The following is a 17,405-nucleotide window of genomic DNA, read 5'->3' on the forward strand; positions in this document are numbered from 1 at the left end:
ATAGTTTGGAGTTTTTATTTTGCTCTGGTTCTTTAGAACATTGGGCTATTGAACAGCCACCCCTATAAAAAGTGTGGGGTTTCCCTCTGTTGAATTAATGCAGGGGTGGTCAACATTTCCAATCCTACTCTAACACACCGATTCAGCTAATCAAGGTCCTTATGAGCAGCAGACTAGTAGAATCAGGTGTGGCAGGGCTGAAGCAAAAGCCTGCATACCCAGTAATTCTCTAGGAGGGATGGCAAGCTATGATTTTTAAGCTTATTTTCTCTGTTTTTCCGTCTTGTTTTTGACGCCCCCTTCAGGCTCGGTGGAGACGTGCAACGACGATAAGGCTAAGAAGATCAAGCAGGGGTATGAGAAGAAGCTAAGTCTCATGAATAAGGAACTACAGAAGCTACAGTCAGCCCAGAAGGAACACACACGCCTCCTCAAGAACCAATCAAAGTACGAGACGCAGCTCAAGAAGCTCCAACTGGACGTCACAGAGATGAAGAAGACAAAGGTATAAAGAAGATGTGCTTGTACCTGATCACAACCATGACCATGACTGACCACACCCGCTGTCAGCTAATCGTGACATTGCCATCGTAAAGATATTTATTGATACAATATTCCTACCGCGTAATTCTTTTTTTTGAGTCACCACTCAGTCAACGTCATATTTCATATTTTTTCTACAGGCTGACGTTGAACGTCAATGGTGGGTTACTGATATTGATCCAAATGTGATCTGGTTGGCCATCAGGTTCGTCTGATGAAGCAGATGAAGGAGCAGCAGGAGAGGAACAGAATGACAGAGTCCAGGAGGAACAGAGAGATCGCCAGCCTCAAGAAGGACCAGCGCAAACAGGAGGTGAACCACGGGGGACCCATCGTCTAGTTTCTCAGTGCTGTACTTTCTTATCACACTATCCACCTCATGTAGCCCCGCTGTACTACCTTGTCATCATGCCGGCCCAAACTGTTTTCTTATAGCTCTTTATCCAGTGAGTACGGTTCGGTATGAAGTCAGCCTGATTTTGTTATACTTATTTCAAGTCTGGTTTGGGCAGGGCAAGGCTTGCCTTAATGCTGTCTTGAGCCAGATGTGTTATTGGACCAGTTATTGCTACTGTGTTATTGTTAACAGATGTGTTATTGGACCAGTTATTGCTACTGTGTTATTGTTAATAGATGTGTTATTGGACCAGTTAGCTACTGTGTTATTGTTAACAGATGTGTTATTGGACCAGTTATTGCTACTGTGTTATTGTTAACAGATGTGTTATTGGACCAGTTATTGCTACTGTGTTATTGTTAACAGATGTGTTATTGGACCAGTTATTGCTACTGTGTTATTATTAACAGATGTGTTATTGGACCAGTTATTGCTACTGTGTTATTGTTAACAGATGTGTTATTGGACCAGTTAGCTACTGTGTTATTGTTAACAGATGTGTTATTGGACCAGTTATTGCTACTGTGTTATTGTTAACAGATGTGTTATTGGACCAGTTATTGCTACTGTGTTATTATTAACAGATGTGTTATTGGACCAGTTATTGCTACTGTGTTATTGTTAACAGATGTGTTATTGGACCAGTTATTGCTACTGTGTTATTATTAACAGATGTGTTATTGGACCAGTTATTGCTACTGTGTTATTATTAACAGATGTGTTATTGGACCAGTTATTGCTACTGTGTTATTATTAACAGATGTGTTATTGGACCAGTTATTGCTACTGTGTTATTGTTAACAGATGTGTTATTGGACCAGTTATTGCTACTGTGTTATTGTTAACAGATGTGTTATTGGACCAGTTATTGCTACTGTGTTATTGTTAACAGATGTGTTATTGGACCAGTTATTGCTACTGTGTTATTGTTAACAGATGTGTTATTGGACCAGTTATTGCTACTGTGTTATTGTTAACAGATGTGTTATTGGACCAGTTATTGCTACTGTGTTATTATTAACAGATGTGTTATTGGACCAGTTATTGCTACTGTGTTATTATTAACAGATGTGTTATTGGACCAGTTATTGCTACTGTGTTATTATTAACAGATGTGTTATTGGACCAGTTATTGCTACTGTGTTATTATTAACAGATGTGTTATTGGACCAGTTATTGCTACTGTGTTATTGTTAACAGATGTGTTATTGGACCAGTTATTGCTACTGTGTTATTGTTAACAGATGTGTTATTGGACCAGTTATTGCTACTGTGTTATTGTTAACAGATGTGTTATTGGACCAGTTATTGCTACTGTGTTATTATTAACAGATGTGTTATTGGACCAGTTATTGCTACTGTGTTATTGTTAACAGATGTGTTATTGGACCAGTTATTGCTACTGTGTTATTATTAACAGATGTGTTATTGGACCAGTTATTGCTACTGTGTTATTATTAACAGATGTGTTATTGGACCAGTTATTGCTACTGTGTTATTATTAACAGATGTGTTATTGGACCAGTTATTGCTACTGTGTTATTATTAACAGATGTGTTATTGGACCAGTTATTGCTACTGTGTTATTGTTAACAGATGTGTTATTGGACCAGTTATTGCTACTGTGTTATTGTTAACAGATGTGTTATTGGACCAGTTATTGCTACTGTGTTATTGTTAACAGATGTGTTATTGGACCAGTTATTGCTACTGTGTTATTGTTAACAGATGTGTTATTGGACCAGTTATTGCTACTGTGTTATTGTTAACAGATGTGTTATTGGACCAGTTATTGCTACTGTGTTATTGTTAACAGATGTGTTATTGGACCAGTTATTGCTACTGTGTTATTGTTAACAGATGTGTTATTGGACCAGTTATTGCTACTGTGTTATTGTTAACAGATGTGTTATTGGACCAGTTATTGCTACTGTGTTATTATTAACAGATGTGTTATTGGACCAGTTATTGCTACTGTGTTATTGTTAACAGATGTGTTATTGGACCAGTTATTGCTACTGTGTTATTGTTAACAGATGTGTTATTGGACCAGTTATTGCTACTGTGTTATTATTAACAGATGTGTTATTGGACCAGTTATTGCTACTGTGTTATTATTAACAGATGTGTTATTGGACCAGTTATTGCTACTGTGTTATTGTTAACAGATGTGTTATTGGACCAGTTATTGCTACTGTGTTATTGTTAACAGATGTGTTATTGGACCAGTTATTGCTACTGTGTTATTGTTAACAGATGTGTTATTGGACCAGTTATTGCTACTGTGTTATTATTAACAGATGTGTTATTGGACCAGTTATTGCTACTGTGTTATTGTTAACAGATGTGTTATTGGACCAGTTAGCTACTGTGTTATTATTAACAGATGTGTTATTGGACCAGTTATTGCTACTGTGTTATTATTAACAGATGTGTTATTGGACCAGTTATTGCTACTGTGTTATTATTAACAGATGTGTTATTGGACCAGTTATTGCTACTGTGTTATTATTAACAGATGTGTTATTGGACCAGTTATTGCTACTGTGTTATTGTTAACAGATGTGTTATTGGACCAGTTATTGCTACTGTGTTATTATTAACAGATGTGTTATTGGACCAGTTATTGCTACTGTGTTATTGTTAACAGATGTGTTATTGGACCAGTTATTGGTACTGTGTTATTATTAACAGATGTGTTATTGGACCAGTTATTGCTACTGTGTTATTGTTAACAGATGTGTTATTGGACCAGTTATTGCTACTGTGTTATTATTAACAGATGTGTTATTGGACCAGTTATTGCTACTGTGTTATTATTAACAGATGTGTTATTGGACCAGTTATTGCTACTGTGTTATTATTAACAGCTGTGTTATTGGACCAACTTATTGCTACTGGCATTACTGAAGGCAATGTTAATGTGGTTTTCCACAGCACCAGATGAAGCTACTGGAGGCCCAGAAGAGACAGCAGGAGCTCATACTGCGCAGGAAGACTGAGGAGGTGAGCAACATGAACAGCCATCTTGGGGCCTCCGCATAGAGCAGAGATGGGGGTGGGGACCAAAAAATCTGAAGTCATCATGAGGGGCCGCAGTTGCTCGCGGGTCTGTGTACTCACATGGGCATACGAGAAATGTTTGCAGTTTTTAATATATCTGAGTGAGACTGACTAACAAACTCAATGGGGCCCCCCCCCGGCTGGTGATTCGAACATGATTACTAAATTTAGATAGCTGGCTGCTAGACTTACTTACCAATTTAAAATTGTTTTAGCTGAGATGTGCCAATTGACTATCAGTAGCAGGTTTTCAGCTAACCATTTCATGCAAATTAATTACCCGACGCATGAAAAAAAAAGTCACGACTGGGCTGATGGAAACATGAAATGCCGGTACAATTTTATAAATGCCCACAGACGATTTGTTCGCTCAACATGGTGTGATCTTATTGTCGCGGTCAAATTAATTCGGCGAGAAATGGCGATTGGAAGTGCCTTTATGCGCAAATATTGATATAATAACAATCATATCGAAGTAATTTTGGAGTCACGCGATGATATGCATTCCAGGTACGACTCGGGAAAGCGTGCAGTTTATTAGGCTACAGATGAAATAAATGATGATGAACTTCGCAGTGTGGTGAAAGCCCACGGTGACGATCTTGATGCTCCTTTCCAATAAATATCGAGGGTCTTATTCTGGTGACATGATGACCGACGCTTGGCTGCCCTTTGACGAATACAAATAATATCACTCCATTATTATCCATAATAATCTGTTAATGGAGATAGCCTGTATCTGTATCTGCAAGCTGTTGGTTAAAGAGAAGGTGCCAAGATCAGAGTGGGCAAATTTGTTATATAACACAACAGTTTTTTTGACAAAACCATCAGTGAAAATGCGATAATTTTTTTTCATTCGGTACATGGTATTTAGAGGAAAAAGTCATTTATGTGCATTATATCATCCTGCACAGCTTTTTATATGCAAAAAGTCAGTTTGAAGGAAACACATCTCTGGTGTAAAATGTGCATATTATTGTATGCATATTTTTGAATATTCACATGAAAATCTGTCACAAATTGGATGGAAAACTAGCTCGTGACTGACATAACAAGAGAAACTGCTGATGCACAACCACATTTCGAAATGGCACCTTGTGTATTCTACTATTCTAACTTGCAACAGTAAGTTGAGACCCCAACTCATTTTTTTTTATTTTTTATTGATCTGAGTCACACAATGATATTTACTAAAGGGGGCAATGATATTTTCAAAAGGGAAAAATGTATGTATGATGTAGTATACTGAAGTGCTGTATACTTTACAATTTCCCAAGACTTACACACATCCTTGCAACAAATCAGTAACTCTCATCTAGTTGGATCTAAGTTAAAGGAACTTTAAAGTTCTAGGACCAGAAAACAAAAAGCTTTTTTCCCAAAATTCTATTTGACCTTTGGTACCTGGAATAGGAAGTTGTAGGAACCATTGGCCAGAGTCTGAGAGCAGAGGTACAGAGAGAGTAGGCTACCAATGGCATCTTTGTATTATAAGAGTTCAAGACTTCCCTCAAGATCACTGATAACAACAAACAGTTTAGTGAATCAGATATCAACTGATTCAGACATGCTATTCTATTGAGATCATCAAACTTCAGCATCAGGTGGTGGCTCTGGTGACTTACCTGTCCTGTCTGTCTGTCTGTCTGTCTGTCTGTCTGTCTGTCTGTCTGTCTGTCTGTCTGTCTGTGTCTCTGTCTGTGTCTCTGTCTGTCTGTCTCTGTCTGTCTGTCTGTCTGTTTTAATTAATCTATTTTATCTAATCTATTTAATCTATTTTATCTAATCTATTTTATCTAATCTATCTTATCTAATCTATCTTATCTATCTACCAGGTAACTGCACTGAGGAGGCAGGCCAGACCTATGTCTGGTAAGGTGACCAGCAGGAAGGTGAGTTTACCAGAGGCCCTCCAGGACTCCTCCCACCGAGCCCCCTCAGGACGCCTGCAATCCTCTGGATCCACCGCACCCAACGGAACCAGGTAGGGACTGGACAACAGGTCACTGCAATGCCGTTTTGATGTGTGTTGCTGCATTACACTGCATGGTACACCATATTATATATTGTCGAGCAATCAGTATGGCTTTTGCAGTTAAAAAACGCATAGCTTGAGACCTGCATTGCCGTACCATAGAGTGAACATGCCTCAAAATGGTGTGTGACAGGTCCTACTACAGACGGTCAACGGGCATATATTCCACCAGAGTGGCCAAAGTGAAGTGGCAGTCTCTGGAGCGCCGTATCTCTGATGTCATCATGCAGAGGATGACCATATCCAACATGGAGGCCGATATGAACCGCCTGCTAAAGGTAAACATTAAACATGCCATTCACACATCTCTTCATTTGGTGAATATAGTTTACAGACCTATTATATTACTCTAAATTAGCACTATTAGCAATTAACATTGAAAACATTGGCAAACTCCTCCTTATTCCCCTCTGCTCCGTCCTCTACCCTCCTTTCCCTGCCTCCTCTCTCTCTTCCACCATGCCTCCTCCTCCACTCCATCCTTCCTCCCTTCCTCCCTTCCACAGCAACGTGAGGAGCTGACCAAGAGGAGGGAGAAGGTGACCAGAAAGAGGGACAGGCTGGCGGGGGAGGGGTCTGAGGAAGAGAAGGTGGTGTTTGCCCTTAACGAGGAAGTGGACACCCTGATGGCCAACATCGATTACGTCAACGACAGCATCGCAGACTGCCAGGCCAACATTATGCAGATGGAGGAGGCCAAGGTCAGACAGACAGAAAGCCGGCATTAGCCGTACATTTTTTTTTAAATCAAGGAGTCGAGGAGAGGAAGCCACATAAAAGTTGAGATACAACCACGGCCAAATTCAAGCAGCACAAATCTGGCCAAACAAATCAAACACTAACCCATGACTCTCTGAGCAACACGTTTTTCCTAACCATGTAATTATGCATTTGCAGGAGGAGGTTGACACGGTGGATGTTTCCGCAGTGATCAGCTCCTGTACTCTAACAGAGGCCCGTTTCCTGATGGACCACTTTATTTCTATGGCCATCAACAAGGTAACTAACTTACTGCCTTTTACCTGTCCCTCCGTAGTCTCTCCCCAATCTCTTATGCCATTGTCTTCTCCTGGAGTTGACTTAGTTTAAAGGTGGGCTGACGTCCTGATTTAGCCTCGGTTTCAATGATCCTCATTTGGAAATGCGATTGAGAACAAGATTTGGGTTTTGGACGTGTGCTTTGGACGTGTGCTTTGGACGTGTGTGTGTTCGAAAGTGGGAAGCTTTTGTACTTTCACTCTGCCAGAACAGTACACAGTTACGGTCACTCACCCTTCTAAATAACAGTCGCACCAGGTCTTGTGTCTGGAGGTAGCCTAGCTAGCGAGCTAGCCAACTTCTTTCGCCAATTAGCTTCAGTCAGCCGGTGTGCGACCGTGGCAAAGTTGGTTTGACTTTGGATAGCCCTGTCTTGCTTTTTTGGTTAATTCGCACTTTAAACCCAGGTTCCACATGTACCCAATTAAGTCAGTTTCTACGGTAGTTAATGTGTTTAGTTCTGTGTGTAAATGCACAAGCACCCTCCTTGTGTATTCATATTTTGTGTGTTTACAGTATTACACACAATCATAGCTCGTATAGGCTGACCTTTAGTGACCCTTCTTATAGCTGACCTTTGACCTCCTCCCTATCCTAGGGTCTGCAGGCAGCCCAGAAGGAGTCCCAGGTGAAGGTGATGGAGGGCAGGCTGAAGCAGACGGAGATCACCAGCGCCACTCAGAACCAGCTGCTGTTCCACATGCTGAAAGAGAAGGCAGAGTTTAACCCCGAACTGGATGCCCTGCTGGGGAATGCTCTACAAGGTAACAGCCCTATAACAGCCCTAACCCCAACCGTCCAGCCTGCCAGCCACACACCCTGCAAGGTGCATGTATAGTTCAGTCCAGGGCCTTGACCCTGACCCTCTCAACCCCTGCTACAGGAGGTCCGTAAATAAAGCCCACAACACTGCCAGGTCTTGCTAGCCCAAAATAAATGGTTGGTTACTCAGTGGGTGATAGACCCAGAAGTATGTATAATTGAAAACATAACTGCCTGAATGTTGTTGAGATTCTATTGGACCTGGAGCGAAAGCTGTTGGTTGGACCTCCAGTACCAAGACTGGGAGACTGTGGTCTAGTGCATGATGGGGGATTGTTGGGTTGCTCTATGCTCGTGACCTCCTCAATAGATGCTGGCTGTGAGATGAATAATCACACAAGTACATTATTTATTTTTGCCCTTTTTTTTTTTTTTTTTGAGCTGACTTTTTTTTTTGAGCTGACGTTTTTTTTATTGAACTGACGTTTTTTTTTTATTGAGTTGACGTTTTGTTATTGCGCTGACAGTGGAATAAGGTTCTGTATGACAGTTGTATTTCCCCCAGCATCTGTTGAGGAGGACATCTTTTTGAATAGTAGATCTTGCACTCTTTCGTTCTTTTAGACTTGATTTGGTTTTGATGATGGGAGAATGACTGAATGCCTTTTTGATTTGTGTGTTGCCTTTCTTCTTTTCGCCCCGCCCATGGTGCCTTAATGTATACAGAGCTAGGTAACATGCCAGTGGGTAAGTAACAGACACCAGACTCTCTCTCTCTATATATGTTTATATGAATGCATGGGTCCCCCCTCCTGGAAACTAACTCAACAACATGAGCAGGTGCATGAGGTGCAATGCTGCCGTCTTCAAAAACCTCCCTCCATATGTCAGCTGACCCTCCTTTTCTTCCCGATGTGAAAGAACCGCTTTCCTCGTCTCCGCTCATAATGTGCTACAGCGACCGTGCCTTCTAGCACCTGCTAATATAACTACTCTACTTGTATCCTTAATAGAGGACCCCTTCACACCATGCGCTACAGCCACCATGCTTTATACTATAGCCTCTGATCATATAACTACTGTACTGTATCTGTAGAGGACCCCGCCATTTAACAGGTAGATCCAGGACGTTTTGTCTCAGTAGGACCCTGTCGGCAAACCGCACTGCCCTGGGAGCAGCTCATCTCGGTTTCCCCTTCCCTCCTTTTCATAACCCCTCACATTTGACCTCTTTTACCCTCTCACCCTTTCGACCCCTGAACCTTTGTCAACCCTTCCCTCTCAGTGACTGAACAAGGACCTGATCTTTTCAGGTCTTTTGAGGCAATTTCTTATAAACGGCATGGCGCTGCGCTGGCATCGTCTTCATCCGCTTCTCCTTGTTCATTATTACCACCATGACCTTGTTCAATAATATAAACCACATATTGTTAACGTCTGTTTGTAGCCAACACAGTATTAGCATAAGGTTTGGTTCAATAAACGGTTTTACCCTTGTACCATGTTTGGTTGGATGATTGGCAGGTATTTGGACTACTAGACAGAACTGACTTAAGTTTGTTGGTATTTAGCCATAACACACAACAACAACAACAAAATGCATTTGCTATGGATGTTGTTTGGCTCGGACATACAGTTCAACTGACATTTTTTGTCCTTTGATTTCACAGAGAATGGGGATGACAGCAGCAGTGACGAATTCGCCCAGAGTCCTGCAACAGACGGACAGTAAGTATTAAAGAGAGATTTCACTCAAATTACCCAAAAATAGTGAACATTTGACTTTTTTTGTTGTTGCCTGTTTTTTTGTTTTTTTTAAGTATGTTAACTCTTGTATTCTACTTCCTTGTTACAGCTCTCTGACATCAGATCTAATGAAACTCTGTGGAGAGGCCAAAACAAGGAGCAAGGTACCATTCTCAGCCTATTAGCATGTGTATGCTTGTTTTACTATCCTTGTGGGGACATCAACGTGAGTGTGTGCTTGTTTTACCACCCTTGTGGGGACATTGGTGTGTGGGTACGTGTTTGTGTGTATTACGAACTGAGTGTGTTTCTCACCATCCAGGCTCGTAGGAGAACCACCACTCAGATGGAGCTGCTCTACGCCAAAAGTGACTCCGTCCCTGACACGCATTCTGGCGATTCCTCCTCCCCCTGTCTCCCATTGGTTGAAACTCCAGAAGAGGGCAGAGATCCTGAGACCCCCGTTGGCCTGTCAGTCAGGGACAGGGACTATATGGCTCATTCTCCTGGCTTGTCCTCTAAGATGGGCAGCATGTAAGTCCGGGCCTCCGTGTGCTAGCTAGCTAACCTGCTAACCCCCTGTTTTCTGCATGTTGCTACAGCTGCTGCTTATTCTCTTTTCACTTTGCCTGACATGGTCTTTAAATCTCCTCTATTCACCTGCAAGTCTCCTAGCCAGTAGAAACCAACATGTACCCCTTTAGTATATTCGTTAATAAGCATGTAGCAGCTGTAATAACACTAACCCATCGAGGCTACTACTGACAGGCAGACACACACACTATGATTATGAGGCACATGTACAGTATGGCCATGCAGATCTCATGTTCTCTCACTAGATGCAACTCTCAATTGCAATAGGCTTATGGCACAGCTATGTCAACTCTACACAATATTAATCCTTAACATTTGCATCCTGTCAAAGCAACAGAAAGAGCTAATTAAACTAACCAATAGCGCACATTGGCGTTTTACGTATGTTTTGAGCAGCAATACCAATTTTAGTTTGACTTGAACACATAAGATATAGTGCTGGGGACTGATTTCAGTGTGACGCAATGTGGCCCTAATGCTACACCGGTGTCCTTCTAAAACAAAAGATTTGGGTAAAGGAGGAACGTCTATATTGGGACGGAATATCAGGTAACAGTGTGGTATGTGTGTAATGCATGTTCACCGCCTCAATATTGTTTCATTTATACTTTAGTTTATAGTCTTACATTGTTGTCCTTTTTGTTCCTTATGTTTTGTCTTGTGTCGTCTTTGGATTGTGTTGTGTGTTGCTAATGAAAACTAAATGTTTGTTCCGGCTCCAGACCTGCCTCCTCCTCAGGGGCGGAAAAAAGAGTTCCAGAGCCCTCGCCACTCTCTCGCAGGAAGACCTATGACAAGACACAATTGGCGGCTAAGGTCAAGGAGATCAAACAGTAAGAGACTAGCGACGCTCTGGTGGCCGGAGGCCAAAAGCACAACTTTTTCCAACAGCTCTTGCAAATTATACTTATCGCCCCCTTTCTGAATTTCCCACCTCAGAAAGTATGTTGTGTTATCTATTCTAAATCAACAATTCTCTCTGCTTGGTGTGATGGTAATAATAACCTTACCCTGCCAAGTTCTACACCGAATGTCAAGTAGTTGACGCGTTCTTGAGAAATATAGCTAATTTTGTTTCTATATCCCTTTTGACTGAGATTAAACAATTAACTTCTATTTCCCAAAACTATTTTTAATTTGGGAAGTTAATTCAGTGTTCAACTTGGCCCTCTCAGCCTCTTCAAACCCTCTGTTGCAAATTTGGCTACGATATATAAATCCTATATATTGGTATCCAGCGGGGAACCATGTTGAGTGAAACCCTGAGTGAGCAAACATTATTTCCCTGATCAGTTCTCAGGACCACATGTGATGAGCATGAAAAGTCTCAGAAATGTGTGCAGAGCCGTATACAACGGGTGGTTCTAATCCTGAATGCTAATTGGTTAAAACCGCATTCCAACCGGTGTCTATTCCACAAGTTACCACCGGCTAAATTTGTGATGTTAAAATGCCTATTTACTCTGTTCCATCTGCAATCCACTGTCTCATCAGCCCAGCCAGGCAATTTATAAACTTGATCTCCACTATAAATAGCATCTAGATTATCTCATTTCTTTTAGACTAACATTTAGTTTTCAACAGCGGAGATTTGTATAAACCTTGCTGTCTGTCTCTCCGACATTTGCAACATTGTTTCAATATTCAAATTCGGTCTCCAGCTGTCCCATAGTAATCAATGTGTCATTAGTTGGGAAGAGACAGACAGGCAAGCAGCGTTTCTCAGCCAGTCGACATCATGAATCAGCTGTCATCATTTTTATGGATATATACAAAGTAATTACATTTGAAGTGATTGTGTTAGCTGTGTTGTTGGCTAGCTCCTCTGAACAACAGTATCCTGACGAGAGAGCACATTTTCTATGCCAGGTGAATCTCATTAGCATCTCATTAGCTCATTGTTATGGATGTATCCAAATAAATGTCTCTAGAAAATAGCTTAAACAAATGCAAATGCAGCTACTTTGTTGTTTTCTGGCTGCATTGTTTGACGTGACTGTAAATTAGTAGTTGGCTAGCTAGCAAGCCAGGGATAAGAATGTTGCCAGCCAGTGCATTTAGAATGAACGACTGGGTCATGTCCATAGATACAGAACAAAAAGTCTGAATGACTGCGTCTCTGGCAACCGAACCGAAATGAACGACCAGTCGGCTTGGGTAGCAACCCTAGATTTGTATGGACTATATCTTGTGGAAGGATGAAATAGTATGAATAAATTAATCAAAATAACGTTTTTAATCAAAATATGTCAATCATTATTTGAATATATTGGTAACCCGTTGTATCAAAGTGATAATGCCCTTGAAGCCAGTGTTTGGAGGATATATTTAGCATGAAATGAAACCACTTTCTGTCAAAATGATAAATGTGTAATATCTGAAAATGTAGCAAGCTAACCCTAGTCTATCTTACCCGTACATCATCATGCAAGATGGTCTCCCTGTCACGGATGCCATACCACGATTGCCCTTAGTTTGAAGATGTAATCCGGAGACAGGTGTTTTCTCCATCTCTTTAGCTATCATACTCTAATTCCACTGATTTCATAACTTGATCCTCCAGAAAGTGGAGAGCAACACTTATGCAGCTCCACTACACAATAAAAATAAAAAAAAGCCGTGTTCGACAGGATTACCAACACAGACTGACGAGCTCAAATTGACAGAAGCCTTCTTCAGTTGAAGTCGGAAGTTTACATATACTTAGGTTGGAGTCATAAAAACTCTTTTTTCAACAACTCCATACATTTCTGGTGAACAAACTATAGTTTTGGCAAGTCTGTTAGGACATCTACTTTGTGCATGACACAAGTAATTTTCCAACAATTGTTTACAGACAGATTATTTCACTTATAACTCACTGTATCATAATTCCAGTGGGTCAGAAGTTTACATACACTAAGTTGACTGTGCCTTTAAACAGCTTGGAAAATTCCATAAAATTATGTCATGGCTTTAGAAGCTTCTGATAGGCTCATTGACATAATTTGAGTCAATTGGAGGTGTACTTGTGGATGTATTTCAAGGCTTACCTTCAAACTCATTGCCTTTTTACTTGACATCATGGGAAAATCCCAAAAAATCAGCCAAGAACTCAGAAAAAAATTGGAGACCTCCACAAGTCTAGTTCATCCTTGGGAGCAATTTCCAAACGCCTGAAGGTAACTTGTTCATCTGTACAAACAATAGTACGCAAGTCTAAACACCATGGGACCACGCAGCCGTCATACCGCTCAGGAAGGAGACCCGTTCTGTCTTCTAGAGATGAACGTACTTTGGTGCGAAAAGTGCAAATCAATCCCAGAACAACATCAAAGGACCTTGTGAAGATGCTGGAGGAAACGGGTACAAAAGTATCTATAACCACAGGAAAATGAGTCCTATATCGACATAACCTGAAGGGCTGCTCAGCAAGGAAGAAGACAATGCTCCAAAACCGCCATAAAAAAAGCCAGACTACGGTTTGCAACTACACATGGGGACAAAGATTGTACTTTTTGGAGAAATGTCCTCTGGTCTGATGAAACAAAATATAAATGTTTGGCCATAATGACCATCGTTGTGTTTGAAGGAAAAAGGGGGATGCTTGCAAGCCGAAGAACACCATCCCAACCGTGAAGCATGGGGGTGGCAGCATCATGTTGTGGGGGTGCTTTCCAAGCATACTTCCAAAGTTGTGGCAAACTAGCTTAAGGACAACAAAGTCAAGGTATTAGAGTGGCCATCACAAAGCCCTGACCTCGATCCTATAGAAGATTTGTGGGCAGAACTGAAAAACCATGTGCGAGCAAGGAGGCCTACAAACCTGACTCAGTTACATCAGCTGTGTCAGGAGGAATGGGCCAAAATTCACCCAGCTGATTGTGGGAAGGTTGGCGAAGGCTACTCGAAACGTTTGACCCAAGTTAAACAATTTAAAGGCAATGCTACCAACTACTAATTGAGTGTATGTAAACTTCTGACCACTGGGAATGTGATGAAAGAAATAAAAGCTAAAATAAATCATTCTCTCTACTATTATTCTGACAATTCACATTCTTAAAATAAAGTGGTGATCCTAAGTGACTGAAGACAGGGAATGTTTACTAGGATTAAATGTCAGGAATTGTGAAAAACTGAGTTTAAATGTATTTGGCTAAGGTGTATGTAAACTTCCGACTTCAACTGTATATTGCAGACCAATCCAAGCTCCTCTCTCGGCATGTCCAGCCCACTCATTATCTCAGCCAATCCTGCCTAGTGGGAATGTTACTGACTTTTTCTGTGGCTTAACCAACAAGGCTCGTAATTTAACCATTCTATTCTCATTTACAGATAGCATACAAGTTTGTTATTAAGGCACATGAAAGTTCACATGTTCTAGAAGGCATTTTGATTAAAAATAAATAAAAAAGGTTAAAATGTCTGTCCTGTGAAGTCGTGACTTGCGACATACGCCTAGTTTCCTGAAACAGATCACACATATCTTCCAAACACCGGATTCTCGGGCATTATCACTTAATTGTTGTATAGAGAGGGTTCTTACAGAATGCAGAGAAGACAGAGGGGGATAGCTTCAAACAATGAAAGCTGCTTATCTATTTTAGCCTATTCTAGCTCGTGTGTGCAAGTGTCTCTCTCTGTGTCCTTGTGTGCGTGCGTGTGTATGTGCATGCACATTTCCACTAGTATGCGTGTGATCTTGTACACTGTACAAACAAACAGTAGAAAGGCAACGGATTTATCCTTTGTGTATGTATGCAAACAGCCAGACGCCCAGCCTCAGCCTCCCTGTCCACCGTTCCAGCTGTGATACACGCCAGCACCCTGTCTCCCCCCTCTTTCCCTCTCTAACCGCCCACGTAGCCAAGGCAACGTATTTGTCTGCCTGACAGGGTGTTTGGATAGAGCAGACAGACCGCAGGATAAGTAAGAGGAAGTTAAGTTAGTTAAGTTATAAGCATAGGTTACAAGTAATAGGCATAGTGTATTGTAATAAAATAAATCGTACAAATACTGAGCATTGTATATTGTATGCTCAAATTTGTTGTACTATTATATTATTTAATACTAATACAATTGCTCAGAGAAAGAGATTTTGTTTAACAAGTAATAAAGAAAAAACAAACTACAAAACCAAGGGGGTCAAGGATCTGGAAAGAATCAGTATGGAGGAATGGTCTAAGATCCCTCCCAATGTGTTCTCCAAAACAGCTCAGTATTTGTATTACTTCTTTTATACAGTATTTTTTTGCTCATCTTTATCAAGGGACCCAATAATTACGGACCCCGCTGTAAGGAAGCTCTGGAAGTCAAATATAATATAATAAATCACCAACCAAATGTATTGTTTACAGGTATGCTGCATACATTTGTAACGGGTGTCGTCGGAAGGAAGAGACCAAGGCGCAGCGTTCTTTGAGTTCCACATACTTTAATAACGAAGTGAAACTAAAACAGGACAAAACAATAAAGAATACAACGACCGAACAGCTTCGATGTGCAAACTCCCTGCACACAAACAAAGAAGATCCCACACAGGAGGAGGGAAAAGGGCAGCCTAAGTATGATCCCCAATCAGAGACAACGATAGACAGCTGCCTCTGATTGGGAACCACACTCGGCCAGAAACAAAGAAATACAAAACATAGAATGCCCACCCAAATCACACCCTGACCAAACCAAATAGAGACATAAAAAGGCTCTCTAAGGTCAGGGCGTGACAACATTAGGTAAGCTATAAACATTAGGTAGGTGTTGGAATTGTTGAGCACACTCTCACGTCAGGAGACACATCTAAACCACTCAGGACACTGTCACCTCTCCTTTAGTGAGATTTATACTTTAGAAAGCTTAATTGTCCACAGAATGGACCATTTCTTCTCCCAAATGTACACTACAATATGTAGGTCTTTTTTCCTCTGTTCACGTTTATATTCACGCTATAGTGACTTACCTGGTGTGACTACCAGATTGTTTTCTTTTTGTCGCCCAATATCTGTACAATTCAACAACAAGACTCAACTAAAAGTACTTGCAAAGTTGGCACATTGTAGGAGGATCGTGTTAAAGTGAAGAAGGACAGCTCTATTGAAAATCTCTGTCAGTTGCCAACAATGTCTACCTTCTTGCCAGTGTGTTGATGTGTGGTCAGCTGGGAGGAGAGAGGCTCCTCTGTGGTTGACAGGTAGTCCTTTCTCTGGATCTCTGTATGGTTCTGTTCAGTTTTTGGTTTAGTTTTTGTCAGCCTGACCATGCTTGTGGATGGACACTGTCACTGGCTTACCGTTTGTTTTTTACTTTGATTTGCAGCATGTTGCTAACTGGCCAAATGGGTACATGTCCATTATGTACTGTATACGGTATGCATGTGTGCCTGCAGTGGTGGGCTTTTGGGTGCATGTTCAATCTTCTGTATTGAACTATTTCTGTATCTTACTACAGTATAGGAAGCCTTAAACGGTGGTTACCAGTCACTGTTTTCTCTGAGCCCTACTGACATTTTTAATGCATGGTTTCTTCCTCCCCAGAGGGGTGATCAACCCAGTGCCTTCCTCAAAGGGCAGTCGGTCAGCAACACTGCAGTGTGTCCACGTGGCTGAGGGTCACACTAAAGCCGTGCTCTGTGTTGACTCCACCGATGACCTCCTCTTCACCGGCTCCAAAGGTCAACTGTCCAATATATCCATAATGTCTCCTGTCTCACAGACTGAGCAAAAGTGAATCACTTGAGATAAATGTGTACTGGACAGGACCGATAGATTGTTGTTATGGGGCTGACACAGTATTGTAACTGGACTGACACCACTAGTGTTAAGGGGACCTAGGTAGATAGGCTATAGATAGACAGAAACTCTGCTAGTGACATTGTGACACAGAAATTGAGACAGAAATATAATCAGATGCTCTCGTGATGTGATTTGAGCAATAGATTGTGGAGAGCAGTTCCTCAGTTCCTCTTCCTCTCCTCTCCTCTCCTTTCATCTCCTTCCAGATCGTACTTGTAAGGTGTGGAACCTAGTGACAGGTCAGGAGATCATGTCCCTGGCAGGTCACCCCAACAATGTGGTGTCAGTCCGCTACAGCTCCAGCCTGGTCTTCACCGTCTCCACCTCCTACATCAAGGTCTGGGATATCCGAGACTCAGCCAAGTGCATTCGCACCCTCACGTGAGTGTCAATGGCGTAACTGTTTTTGATAGGCTATACAAATATACATAACATCCATTACACCCATATATGATAA

General features: G+C 41.4%; 1 protein-coding gene across 8 annotated transcripts in view; it reads left to right on the forward strand.

Annotated features, from left to right (window-relative positions):
- LOC139540315 (kinesin-like protein KIF21A) overlaps window positions 1–17,405 on the forward strand; it is an 83,671-nt gene that overhangs the window by 53,112 nt on the left and 13,154 nt on the right. For 4 of the 8 annotated variants that reach the window (XM_071344052.1, XM_071344055.1, XM_071344053.1 and 1 more), the window contains 15 exons: window positions 306–505; window positions 749–856; window positions 3,878–3,946; window positions 5,842–5,990; window positions 6,175–6,319; window positions 6,548–6,742; window positions 6,939–7,040; window positions 7,678–7,843; window positions 8,568–8,588; window positions 9,512–9,569; window positions 9,697–9,751; window positions 9,910–10,121; window positions 10,904–11,014; window positions 16,691–16,827; window positions 17,155–17,329. In XM_071344052.1, the coding sequence (XP_071200153.1) occupies window positions 306–505; window positions 749–856; window positions 3,878–3,946; window positions 5,842–5,990; window positions 6,175–6,319; window positions 6,548–6,742; window positions 6,939–7,040; window positions 7,678–7,843; window positions 8,568–8,588; window positions 9,512–9,569; window positions 9,697–9,751; window positions 9,910–10,121; window positions 10,904–11,014; window positions 16,691–16,827; window positions 17,155–17,329 (1,903 nt within the window). The remainder of the gene's footprint in view (window positions 1–305; window positions 506–748; window positions 857–3,877; window positions 3,947–5,841; window positions 5,991–6,174; window positions 6,320–6,547; window positions 6,743–6,938; window positions 7,041–7,677; window positions 7,844–8,567; window positions 8,589–9,511; window positions 9,570–9,696; window positions 9,752–9,909; window positions 10,122–10,903; window positions 11,015–16,690; window positions 16,828–17,154; window positions 17,330–17,405) is intronic. The other 4 variants (XM_071344057.1, XM_071344059.1, XM_071344054.1 and 1 more) reach the window with 2 other exon arrangements.

This window comes from Salvelinus alpinus, chromosome 15, assembly GCF_045679555.1.
Source record: "Salvelinus alpinus chromosome 15, SLU_Salpinus.1, whole genome shotgun sequence".
In the NCBI taxonomy this organism is placed as follows: Eukaryota; Metazoa; Chordata; class Actinopteri; order Salmoniformes; family Salmonidae; genus Salvelinus; species Salvelinus alpinus.